Source organism: Argiope bruennichi, chromosome X1 (genome assembly GCF_947563725.1).
Source record: "Argiope bruennichi chromosome X1, qqArgBrue1.1, whole genome shotgun sequence".
Taxonomy (NCBI): Eukaryota; Metazoa; Arthropoda; class Arachnida; order Araneae; family Araneidae; genus Argiope; species Argiope bruennichi.
In genome coordinates this window covers 14,088,126-14,101,768 of record NC_079162.1, presented here as the reverse complement: position 1 = coordinate 14,101,768, position 13,643 = coordinate 14,088,126, and the positions used below count along the sequence as shown (strand labels likewise).

The 13,643-nt window shown below is 32.0% G+C and overlaps 1 protein-coding gene across 1 annotated transcript in view; it reads right to left on the bottom strand.

Moving 5' to 3' along the window:
* Positions 1 to 13,643, bottom strand: part of LOC129958516 (alpha-1,3-mannosyl-glycoprotein 4-beta-N-acetylglucosaminyltransferase A-like) — a 158,872-nt gene that overhangs the window by 41,355 nt on the left and 103,874 nt on the right. The window contains exons 9-10 of the mRNA XM_056071041.1: positions 8,464 to 8,571; positions 13 to 206 (exon numbers count right to left, since the gene is read on the bottom strand). Of these exons, the coding sequence (XP_055927016.1) occupies positions 13 to 206; positions 8,464 to 8,571 (302 nt within the window). The remainder of the gene's footprint in view (positions 1 to 12; positions 207 to 8,463; positions 8,572 to 13,643) is intronic.

Below are 13,643 nucleotides of genomic sequence, written 5' to 3'. Positions count from 1 at the left end.
TGACAAGCATACCTCTCAATCATAAGGGGTTTATGAAAGTGAAATGCCAGTATGTCACCAGGTTGGGGCAATAAACTCCAGAAAAAAGTATCTCCTTTATAAGCTCGTACAGCAGTATACCCTTTATAAGCTTTCAACGTAGTTTTCACATCAGCATCAGGATTTTTATGAGGATGATGAAGTGACAATTTTCCAAACTGTTTATCCTATTTTTTGTGAAAATATTTTTTTAAGAATCTTAAATAATAATTTCAAGATTCTGATCCTTAAATTTAAAATTTTTATCAGAAAAAAAACATTGTTATATAAATAAGAAAAAAATTAGACAAACAGATGGAAAATAAAACCAATAAGTAGTTATAATCAGATAATTTACATTTTCACTCAATAAAATAAAAAGTCACTTTTTAAAGTTAAAAAAGTAATCAACATTGCGGCCTTACAAATAAGAGAAGTTTTAAATAAAAGAACAAATTCGAAAATTAAGAAATAAATATTTAAAATTGTGTAATACATGTAAAAACAGTGCACACAAATTAAATACACTAAATTAATGAGCCAAGAAGTTCCTCGACTGCGCCAAAATGACTGAATGTGATCAATATGCAGAGAAAAAGAAATCATTATCAGGTTTGACAAATAGGCCTGTGATGATGACTCATAACTAAGGCTGGGCATCGAACTTAATAAGCGCAATATATCGTCAAAAATTAATCGATATTTCTTAATATATCCTGATGTTATTATATATTTATTGCAATTATAAATAACCTCTTTTAACATATTAATTAATTAGAATGTTTCCAAATAAAGAGAAATATCAGTTGAATTGCTGAATTGTTATTTTATATAATAAAAATATTCGTACTTTTCCTTCCAATAAATTAATTAAAAGTAATTGTATTAAAAACCTTTCAATAAAGTGTATCAATGAGAAAGCAATATCTGCGTTTTACAATTTATCACAATCGATTTCATCAAAAATGGAGCGATTTTAAAATTTTTAACTTTTTTGTTGTTGACTTGGTCAATGTCACTTTTTTCATATTATTATTCACAAAAAGATATTAATGCCATTCACATGCAAAATTAATTGAAAATTAATTTGAAATCTAAAATCTAATATCATGAAAAATAAATTCATTATATGAATTAATTCTTTCATGAGTCCGATCAAAATTATGAAATTATGTTTGCGAGTTGTCTGTAAGAATAATTATGGAAAATACATAAAAAAAATACAAAATTAAATTGTAATCGTAACATCAAAATTGTCGATTTCTATTAATTTTGTATCGAAATCCCTCAATAGATATATCTTCGTTAACGGGATGCATGTGAAAAGGGAAAGTAAAAAACTGGAACAGCAACAAGGATTAAAATTAAGATATAGTTTCTTTATCAAATTTATGGATCTGGATCATTTTGAGCTAAATCTATCAAAAATTACCCAAGTCAGTCTATCTATTCGAAAGTATATGAACAATAAATATAACACAAAAACGTAAGACTGATATAAATAAAATATAGTATGCGATGAAGTGGTCTAAACTACATATCTAAATTAAAATTTGCCCTCGGTCGTTCAGAAAGAAGACATTCAAAATCGATGACAAAATTTCCCTGAAAATATACTTACCAAATCAAATTTTTGAATTTTATGAAATCTATATATTATCTATTAGATAACAGTACATCTTATTTAGAGTTATTTCAAATTAATTTCATATTATTAAGAAAATTTACAGCAGCAGATTTTGCAAACATTATTAGTTTTCAATTCCAGAAAAACCAAAATTTATTATGCTTTAGTTTCGGATAGAAAGAATTTTATAAAATACTCTGTGTATTCTGAAAAATAAGATGAAATTACTCTATCTTTTCTATACAACAAATTAAGCTTCATTTAGGCTTTCTACCTGAATTTCTATAAGCATCGGGCACGCAACAGCTACAATAAGAACACGCGTCTGTGTAATAGTCAAGCGAAAGTAGAGAGAAGAATTTAATAGATATCTCCCACATGCAACCTTAAGGTTCGGCATTATGATTTTAAGGACCCTATAGTGTTCATATTTGAAGTATCCATTTCCATTTTAGATTTACTAAGAACTATTAAAAAGCAAGGAATCAGTCACTGAGAAGCAATATTTATTAGAGAAAGCACTCGGGTCTCATATCAATGAAGTGACCCCAAGATCACTGCAACAGACAAAATACACTAAACTAAATTTATCATGGATATCAAAAGTAGATTAAGTACACTTTTCTAATCAAGACCTCCATTGCTTTCCAACATGAATCCAGAATGAATAGTTCAACAATAAACTATGACTGTAAAAAAAAAAAAACTATTAACCAGTACAGTACTATATTTTGTAGAAAAATCCTACTTTAAGGTAATAAAATTAGAATGCTAGAGCAAAGTGAAAAAATACACCTAACAAATTAAGCTTATACAACATTATATATATATGTTACACAACCAATATACAAGGTGATTATAATTAAAGTTTAAGTTTCAAAACGCTATAAGAAAAGAACCACTGATGCGAATGATGTCAAATTTAAACGGTATGTTATTGAAGAAGGCGGAAAGCGTATGGCAGAAGAAAAAATTTAGTTTCAAATTTTAGCAACAGATGGCACTGTAAGCAGCAGAATCACGACGAGAAATGATTCGTAAAACAACGGCTAAGGTGTAAGTTGCACATTAAAGCGCATTGACAAATTAGAATTGTTGAGTAGTTTTATTTGCATGACTGTACGTGGTTGCGCAAAAAATAAGCATAGCGATGACCAGTGACGGTAGCGGTAACAGGACCGGAAGCATCCGTCTGCTCGAAAAAATATGGCTATAGGATGAATGATGCCATAAAGCCTCGCCACACCGTGCCCTTTTCAGGATGAAGTGGTACGGGGTGAGTTGCCAGTGGATTTTCTGTTGCCCATATTCGAGAATTCTGGGTATTGACGTACCTTGTCAGATGGAAATGGACTTCATCTGTCCACAAAATTTTCCACGGCCATTCATTATCCACTTCCATGCGAGCAAGAAATTCTAACGCCCTTGCTGGCAAATCAAACGGAAGCAACTCCTGCACATAGCCAATTTTGTATGGATAGCATTGCAGGATGTTTCGTACAATTTTCACCACCGTGCTCGTAGGCCTGTCCAATATTCGGGCAATTCCTCGTGCACTGACGGTTGCACACCACCGGCCGACCTCTCTTGTAATGCTGTGGCCACTTATTCATTGCACACCGTCGAATGCATTCGTTTTCTCCCTCTACCAGATTGCACATCAAACGAACCTGTCGTTTCGAATTTTTGCATCATTTTCTTCAGACACACGACACTCATTGGACCAATGCCTTCTTTTATACCCTTCAGTGTCCTAAACTTTTGCAAAGCTTTTTTTTTTTTTTTTTTTTTTTTTTTTGCACAATCATCGTTCTTGTTATACAGCTTTACCAGCAGAGCGCGGTCCTGCAGTGAGACACCCATGGCGAACGTATGAGACGCGAAATGAGGAACAGCCGTGTACCTGGCGATTTTATAACACTGAAATGTGTCGTGTGCATGACAGGTATTTTGATTTACATCTTCTACCGCTTACAGCGCCATCTGTTGCTAAAATATGAAACTAAATTTTTTCTTCTGCCATACGCTTTCCGCCTTCTTCAATAACATGCCGTTCAAATTTGACGTCATTCTCATCAGTGGTTCTTTTTTTATAGCATTTTGAAACTTAAACTTTAATTATAATCACCCTGTATAATTCACAGAAGGCAAAATTGAAAGGTTATAGACCACCGAGTCTATGCGCCTCACAGACTTCTGGCCTTCACTGCCATTCATTTCTGTTTACTTTTTAATATTCTCCTCTTCCTGAAATGTTAAGGTAGTGTTTCTCCATTCTAGCTTGCCAAAGGGAAAATCGCCACCTATTAGCTGCAGTGCCATGTTGCCAAAAGATAGAGGAATATTCTATTGCTTTCAATATATTACAATAGTTTCATCCGTTTTCAGTTATAAAGAAATGTAAATTCAAACGAAATGGTACTTTTAGGGTCCATCCAAAAAAATACAGGGCCTTGAAATAAATAATTTACTGCATTTTATAATTTGTCAAAATTCACAAACTGATATAGCAAGGGCTTAAGGAAAACATGGAAAAGATAAATTGTTTTATAAAGTTAATATATCAGTCGCACAAAACATCGTTAAACAATCAAATAACAAAAATAGTTTCTTCATAAATTTATGACATACAATTTGGAATGCACTAAAATATATGTACAATATATAGTTTTTACTTCCTTTAAATGATTTTTATTTCATTTTTTATAGCAAATTGACTGGTAATATCATTATATTTGGGGGGGGGTATCAATTTTAATCATAGATAAAATGGCGAATATAGGAAAACAGTTCTGGACATATACTAGAATCCACAGTAATTTTATATTCTTTTTAATCTTGATTTCTGCAGATGACATGGAAATTGATAAAGTTAATATAATTTTCAGAATAGTAAAATATTTGGATACATTTCAAATAGATTATTTTTAAATAAAAATTGTAACATTTGCAACGTCATGATCTTAGACGGCAAAACTAAAAGATTTTGATTTTATTAACAAATAGATGCAATCGACACCTCTTGCAAAGTCGTACAACGTCACTAACTTTTAAAATCATCATCTTCAGTCAATTTGTAAATATTAACCGAATTATTTAAAAAGTAACACTGTATCTTGCTTGTGATAAATTTTGAATATTTTCTTTAAAAAGTGATAGTACTATAGATAATAATCAGGAATTACTGAGTTCGGAAATATTCATCACCAGATAAAATAGAATTCTTCATAACAAAAGTTTACTTTTCACGATATAATTACACGAAAACACACATATATATTCGGTCTTTTGCTTTTCATTTTATTTTAATCAAATATGTAATTTATGTGCCTATATCTACTAGACATGGCGTGTAGCTGTCTAAAAATAATATTATTAATATTATAAACTTCCTTAGTAGGATAATTATAACAAGTAACACTAAATTATAATATTCAGTAAAGTGTAATAATATATCACATTAACTGCTTTGTCTCCCTTGTAAATGTGATTATTTTCATATTACGAGATTAAAATACATTAAAATGCATTATTTTTACCTTACTCACTAAGCAGTCACATGCACGGTTACACTCAAAACATCCATTTTTGCTTTGGCTTACTTAACGTAAAGTATGCACAGATCACTAGATATTCGAATGCATGTATGTTTGGATTAAATCAAAAAGCAGAAAGTCGTTTCCAACATGCAAAATCATTCAGCTACATGGTGCCTGATGCGTTCATACTGTTTGCATCCTCCTGTTGAATAGCGTAATAAACGACATTCTTTAGAGTACCTGCTACAAAGTTTCAAAGCTGATTTGAGGGATGTGTTCTTGAACTCAAATTTGGGTGATATGGTACCATGGCACTGAGTACTTAGTAAGTGGTTGTGCTTAGTTAAGTAAAAGTTTTTCATAGAATAGTACACTGATAATAACTTACATTTCATTAAAAAAAGAGAAAAAAATCAAAGACAGAGTTTTACATTGATTTGTTTTCGGCAAATTCAGGCCAGAGTCAAGTAGGTGTGGTAAAGCTATGATGAAGACTTAGGCATGAAGGAGATTGCGGGGCGTTTTTTAGAAGCGTTGATAGTAAGTTTCAATTTCTTTTATGGCGATGTTGTCACTTTTTTCTGCTTTTTCGAAGAATCTTACGGAGAGTTTCTTGCGAAATTCCTGTAATGTTACAAGGCTAAGGTCATTAAGGATGTTATCGCTCCTAAGAAACCACGGCATTTTACTGATTTGCAGAACCATCAAATTTTGCAATCCTACAAGTGCAGTGATGTGAGCGTTGGCAGCAGTCGCCCAAATAGGTGATGTGTATGAGATTAGGGGCCGAAGCATGGTCTTGTGGATAAGAAGCTTATTCTTTTGAGAGAGTTTTGACTCGAAAAAGTTCCCAAATAGATAAAAGTTATTTTCGAAGAATCGTGATTATCATTCATGGAATCCTCCAAGCTTTAAGGAAGAAAAAAACGACCGTATTTATTACAAATCTGTAAATATCTTATTCAATAAAAGTTTTAAGCCTTTTAATGTTAAACCAGAGAAATCTTTGCCAACTTTTCTCCTTTCATAATGGTGGACCCGAGATATCCCGAAAAGAAAAACTCACCTAAAAGTGTCAGGCCCGAGATTTCTGGGTTGCTGGTTTTCCCCTTCCCCCAGATATCAAGCAGTGAGATAATGAGATGGGAGTGTCTGTTATTAGTGGACGGTATGATTGATCGAAATGACAATGTTTCTGAAATATTTTTTTTTCTTTTTTTAATTAAAGAACTAAATCAATCACTCTTACTTAATTTCGAGAAATAATTTGCTAGTCCGACAAAATAAAAAATATTTTGTCAAGCCTGTTGCAACTAAAAAATACTAAACGAACACTTTTAATTGATAAAAATTAGACTTATATCAAAGTAGACATGATATTAATTTATTCATGTAACGTAAATTTTATGTAGTGTTTATGAAATAATCGAAAAACTTCTAAAAGGATCCCTCAAACTTCCTGCGTTTTCAATCTTTGTCATTATCAATCTCTTCCTAAACACTAAAAGAAAATATACTCTTAGAAATCGGAAGATTGTGGGATAAACACACATCTGTTACTAACACCATGTGGTCTCTCATTACTTCTCGGCTGCAACGCTGAACTCACCGCAAAAGGGGAAAGCAATATTTTCGTCTAAACCCTGACATTTTTAATGCAGGGTGGGCAAAAGGTCCGTAAAAACTTTAAAAATTCATAAAACCTGAAAAAATATCCAGAATAAAAAACGGTTTGCAGATTTGGCATTGATAGGTTACGGGATTTTTTTTTTTATTTTTTTTAAGATAAGAAAAAAAATAAAACAACCGACAGATGGCGCTGGTGTGAACGACTTAGTTGGAAATATGCAAATGAAACACGCTCTTTATCCAGAATCAATTCTCCGTTGCATGTCATGTAAGTGAACAAGGAATCAGCAAGTTGCACTACGTAAATTCCGACTTCAGAAAAGTGTGAAGACTGGAAAAGAGCAGTGGCAGGCCTCATAAAGCTTGTTCAGCGATTTGAGGATACTGGATCGCTGTAAGGTTTGGACGACCAAGTCTAATGCAGACACGTTCGGAGCGTGTTGCAGCCGAAATGGAAACATTAGCTTTCGAAACCGCGGCAGGGACTAGCAGTGCACGAAAAGCTGGCAGACACTTGGGATTACCACAATCCTCGATACGTAACATTCTTCATGGAGATCTTCATCAGTATCCATAATACAGTCTTGCCATGAACTTTTCTCGTCGGATACCGTCAAGACAGAAGCATTTGCAAGATTGGCTCTCTCCAAAATTGAACAAGATCCCTCCTGAATTTTTAACATCTTGTGGACAGATGAAGTTCATTTTTCGCTCCATGGCGTCGTTAGTTAATATTAGCAGACGTTGCAAGTTTCGATCCCGTCCATCCAATCCGCCGAAAGCTGTCCTATATACAGCCAGATATGCTGCACTCTGTCGCTGCTGGATTTGTGACAAGCCTGCAATGTGTTATCACCAGAGGTGGTGGACATATGGAGCGCATACTGCTATAATAAATGATTTGGTAACATTAGTTTTGTTATTTACGTGTCTTTTCTTTCACTTATGTACGAAACGCCACCTATCGGCTTTTTTTTTAATTTTTTCCCTTATCTTAAAAAAAAAATCCCGCGACTTATCAATGCTAACCCTGCAAAACTTTTTATTTCGCTTAATTCTCCGGGTATTATAAATTTTTAAAACTTTTACGGACTTTCTGCTCACCCTGTAGTAAACTTGTTCAGACGTGGCGCTTTCGGTAAATATAGCAATCTGAATGCTGCAAAAGGAGGGTTAATATATGAGTAATAAGTACCATGAAATTTTGCGGCCATCAGCAAATTTTTTTAATCAATATCATGAATTCGACGATATTCTATACAGAAACGTTTCACGAAGACGGCTTTAAAGCAGTTTTCAAATTGCAAGTATATGCCTATCTTTAATCATTTCGAAAGTAGCTATTTGACTACGATTAGAGAAGATATCCTGTTTGTTTTCTTTAAAAAATGACTTCTATTCCCAAGTAATAAAAGTTTCCAGAAGTGATTTGATGATAAATGCATGACTGATATAGTTTAATTAAAATAGAGACAGCATAACAAAGTATATTTTATTTCATGCCCTTCAAACAAACAAACCCTCCACGCAAACGATTTTATTTGCATAAAAATATCTCAAAAATAAATAAATAATAACTATTAAAATTTAATTTGGTTGATTATATATAAAAAGACATTTTAAAACATTCAAGCACATTTTGAACTTTACCTTTAGTTTCTGAACTTTGCCTTTTAAAGAAGAATGGGTGCCTACATGTTGAAACAATGAAGGCTTAAAATGAAGCCATACTTGGTCTTTCCTCTTCTTACAATCTTTCTGTTATAAAAATAACAATAAAATTATAAAAATAACTGAAACTTAATGAATATTTTAATATTTTATCCTGATTTAAATACAAAGACAAAGAAAAAGAATTTTTTGATTATAGGATCGTTTGATTATAGCAGTAAGAATTGTATATAATAATAATTCAGAGTTAGCCTTAAAATATAAAATAAAAAAACAGATATAAAAAATTTTCAAAACAAATTCCAATCTTAAAACAATAAAATTCTAGAGGATAAAAATTAAGGCAACTACACCCACAGCCAGCCTCAGGAAGTGCAAAGGCCAACTGGAAATAATTTTTAATAGTACCTGGTTCCCATCCATATTTCACGCAGAACATAAAATAAATTTAATTTAAAAAACATTTTTAAAAAGCACGTCTTTTAGTGAATTTAACCTTTAAATTGTTTTTTACGTTCTAGTAATTATTATTACATACATAATGGAATCTTAAAATATATTTTTTTTTTCAAATTCACTACCAGGTGATACCGCAGACATAAAATTAAAATTGTGTATAGTCACAGAGAATACAAATGCGAGTACAATTTGAAAACTCCATCCCATAAAGATGTGAGAGGTCTTTTCCATTACACTGAAAGATTTTTCTTTATTTGCAGCCACTGAGAATTCTGTTAAAAAGTACATTAGAAAAAGAAGTAATTTGTATCAAAGGCATAATCGCCAAAAATAATATCAAAATTTAAATCGTATTATTTCAAATAATCAAAATTTCTATAAAGGACAAAAAATAATTCTCTTGCAGGGTGGCCAGCATTTCAGCTGTTTGAATTTCCCTGACATTTCAAGGTGTTTTAAGAAATTTTCCTCACATTTTTCGGATGTTTCTAATACCTTCAGAACGATGTCGCTTTATTTCATTCTCTCTAATTGTTAAACAATATGTTCTTAACTTTTTTTGAAAAATTGTTCTACTCTTTTAACTAAAATCAATGCAAAATAAAATTTAATTCTCAGACCATTTTCAGTTATTGAATTTCGAATGAGCTTCCCTTATGTATTTTTTTTTTTTTTTTTTTTTTTGCTAGTATGATAGCCAACATTAGAAGATACATGCATGCCCATCTACACGACTTTTAGCCAACAAGTCATACCTCAGAATTGTTTGTCAAATTTACTCACGAAAAATGCAACAAAAAATTATATGCACATTGGCGAAGTGCTTAAGAATGAAATTATTTGTTTCCTTCCAATGAGGTCTGACTTATCTATAATGTTTACCATACTGACTTATAAAGTAGATATATACAATTACTAACTTATTTATGCAGGATGTAACAACTTGTAAATGTTTAATTAAAGCAAAATACAAAAAGAAATAATTCAACTAAAACAAAAAAGCATCAGATTTTATGCGTCAAAAAAAGCAAACAAAGAACATTAATACAGATAAAAACAATGAAAGCTGTAATATTAATATTTTGTCTGCAGCCCTTTAGATTTTATTACTGCCTTTAATCGTCTAGGCATAGATGCGACCAGTTTTGTTGTTGTTGTTGTTATTTTGGGAGGGATTTTTTGCCATTTTTTATGCCAATTTGTTCCAACTCTTCCTTATTAAAAATGGTTCTTTGGCGTATACTTTTCTCAAGATATGCCCATAAATTTAAAGTGGGGTTTAGATCTGGTGACTGTGGGGGATGGTCCAGTCTTCGCAATACGATAGAGTAACCATTCTTTCACAATCTTTGATGTGTGTTTGGGATCGTTATCATATTGGAAGATCCAGCTTCGTGACAATCCCAAATTCGAAATACCATGGGACAACATTATCTTTAAAAATAATTATAATCCATTTTGTTCATTGTAGATTCGACACATTACCGACTCCTGCAGCCGCCATATATCCTCAAAGCATAATAGATCTACCTTCCACCTCCATGTTTAATCGTCTTAACTGAATACTTATTACTGGATTCTTCATCTTTTGGTCTCCATATTTCTGTGAGCTTCTGCGTGCCAAACAATTCATTTTTTTTTCCTTATCACTAAATAAAATATTTCAAAAATCTAATCATTATTCAGGTACTTTTTGGAAAACAACAGACCCTTTTTCTGGTTCGGTTTCGTGGAGAATTGTTTCTTGCATGGAATCCTGCCATGTAACTCATTTCCTTGAAGAGTCCTTATTACAGAGCTTGCAGTCACTATCTTCACTGATCTTTGAGAGATGCTTCGAGATATTTTAACAACACTCGCTTAGCTTTACCTTTAGGATTAGCTTTGATCTCTTGTACTACTGCTATCACTTCTGTATCAGTAAGTCGTCATAGTCTTCTTGTTGTCTGAAAATCTTTACTTTATCTATACTTGAAATATTTGTCAAAAATTTTCTTCACAGTGCAATGGTTTTTTTTTCAACAATTTTTCCTATTTCACGTAAGGATTTACAATTTTCCTTCATGTTTACTGTCAGTTTTTTCGTTTCTAATGCTGTTTGTTTCTTCATCGCAACATCTCACAGATTTTTCTAGAAATTTACATAAATTCTGGCAGAATATAAGACTTTAACTTATATCAAGATCCTTTAAGAAAAAAAAATGGTAATATGTATAAAATAAAAACAATTGAAGGAGAAATAATTACGAGTGTTTATTTCTTTTTTTCACCTTGACGCATAAAATTAGATGATCTTAGGTTCAAATTGATTTATTTCTTTATGTATTCTATTTTAATTGAATGTTTACAAGTTGTTCGATTCTGCTTAAATAATTTAATAATTATATATATCTACTTTATATAATAAATCAATAATATATTTTAAATAACACATTTTCAAAATCCATCATAGTTGTTTACTGCCTTTTGACTCTCACTGTATATCTTTTTAAATATAAGAGATCCTCCATTAAAGCTTAAAACTACAACGGTAAAAGGAGCTGGGCATTAGTTAGGTTGCCTTTTCGCTAAATATGTCGAAAACTTGACAATATAACATTATTGATTTTCATTAGTTGCCAACAATGCTTCATTTTACTTATGGGAAGGGGACAGCGAATTATCATGTTTGATAAAAATTACAGATTTATAAAAATAATTTCCAGTTTTATAATAAATTTATCTGCCTATTCCCGACCTCTCGGAATTCCGAGACGATTTCCGATTTTCCGGTCAGCTGACCACCCTGTCTTGCTGTTTAAAAAGGAAAATGTTTCGGAATTCAACACAAAATGAATTCCCATCCATCATTATTACATAAATGACATTCAAATGGGGGGGGGTATTTCTTATCAGAATGTTTGAAAAATCTTCCTTTCTTTCTTTCTTTTTTTTTTTTTTTTTAATTATTCATTTTACCATGAACTTTCAATGTTATTTGATATCGGTATATATACGCGGAATTATCTCAAATTTATTAAAATGTCATATTTTTGTAAACAAATAATGCAAAATAATGAAAAGAGCAAAACTTGCTTAATTCGAAGCAGTTACGAAAACTGGATTTATTCAAAAATTTAAATTAAGAAAAATTTCTAAAACTGCAACAAGAGGAAACGATGGACTTTAAACTAAAATCGGCGTAAAGCGATTCATCCATTATATCTAACAATTTGAATAAATAGTACATGATAAATAAATAAAGTACGAAATCTTAAATAATAATTTTATATTTATTTATAACTTTTTTAAATAATTATAATTAAGGAATTCTTTCTACTGATGCATTGAACAGCAGTCAAAAACGGAAGGGAATTAAGGTCATCAAAAATTTTATATTCACGATCGCTGTCTACATAAAGTACTGCTGTATTTAACAAATGAACTCCACGCAGAAATTTTTAAAAATTGTACTTTGTGGTCTTTATTTTAAACTAAACAAAATACAGGGTATCTATAATTAAAATTTACATTTGTGAGATGTCCGGGTCAAGTTTAGGCCAGAGTTCATAAAAAACGATTGGTAACTACGACATAAGAATAAGCGACTTCTACAACAATCCTACTTTTGAAAAGATACGTTAAATCCTCATTATTATTACTTGACTAATTTGAAAGTTTTAATTCACAGGCAATTCGAATTTTTTTTTCCTTCAACTCTTTGAATTTTCTGTTAATATAATGTTAAAATATCGTATGTAAGATGAATGTACAAGGTGTCCATTACTGAAGTTCTCATTTACAAGACGTCTGTATTAAACACCATGCAGTAAAATTTAATGAAAACTGGGTGAGGGCATAATGAGATGATGGGAATTTTATCTAGCAAAGAAGTTCAAAAATCATCATTAGATGACGCTATGCGACAGTCCTTCTGGTATAAGCAAATGTCGTAACCATAGTAATCCTATGCTCCCGCAGCAGTACACGCGATAAAAAAAAAAAAAAAAAAAAAAAAAAAAAAATGCGATAGACAAATCTCAGTCATACCTGTTTCGAAGTTAAGAAAGATGACATAGATTATGCAGGAAATCGAATTGTTGCATCAAAACGGGACTTTGCTACTGAAGCTTTGCAAAAATTTTAATCTTTGAAGAAGTTACGAAAAGGTCCAGTCACTACTCACAGACTACAAAAAATGATTAAGAAATGTGAAGCAACAATGTCATTAGACGTTCAGCCAGGAAGTGGACGAACATGTGTTGCAGCAAAGGAAGTGGATGATGTTGCGATGCAAGCAGAGGAAGACATGATATCCCTTTTCACGAGCAGCACTAGTTTTCGGCGTATTGCAGAAAATGTTGACCAACTTCTTTCCACAGTTCATAAGATTCTTCGAAAGGTGTACGTTACTATCCCTGTAAACTGTCACTTGTGCAGCAGCTCTTACCAGCTAATTTTAATAGCCCACAAACCTTTCTTTCGCGATTTCAGCTCAAAATGAACGGCCATGAAACATTATTGTGGGCGGATGAAGTTCACTTCCATCTGTTTGGTGCGGTTAACATGTAAAATTGCCGTATTTGGGCTACAACAAACCCATATGAATATCTGCAAATACTGTTACACTCTTCGCATGTAACGGTTTGGTGCAATTGTACTGCTTCATTCATTCCAGTCCTCTTCCCCCCCCCCCGAAGAGCTCAGCTCCGCATGTATTA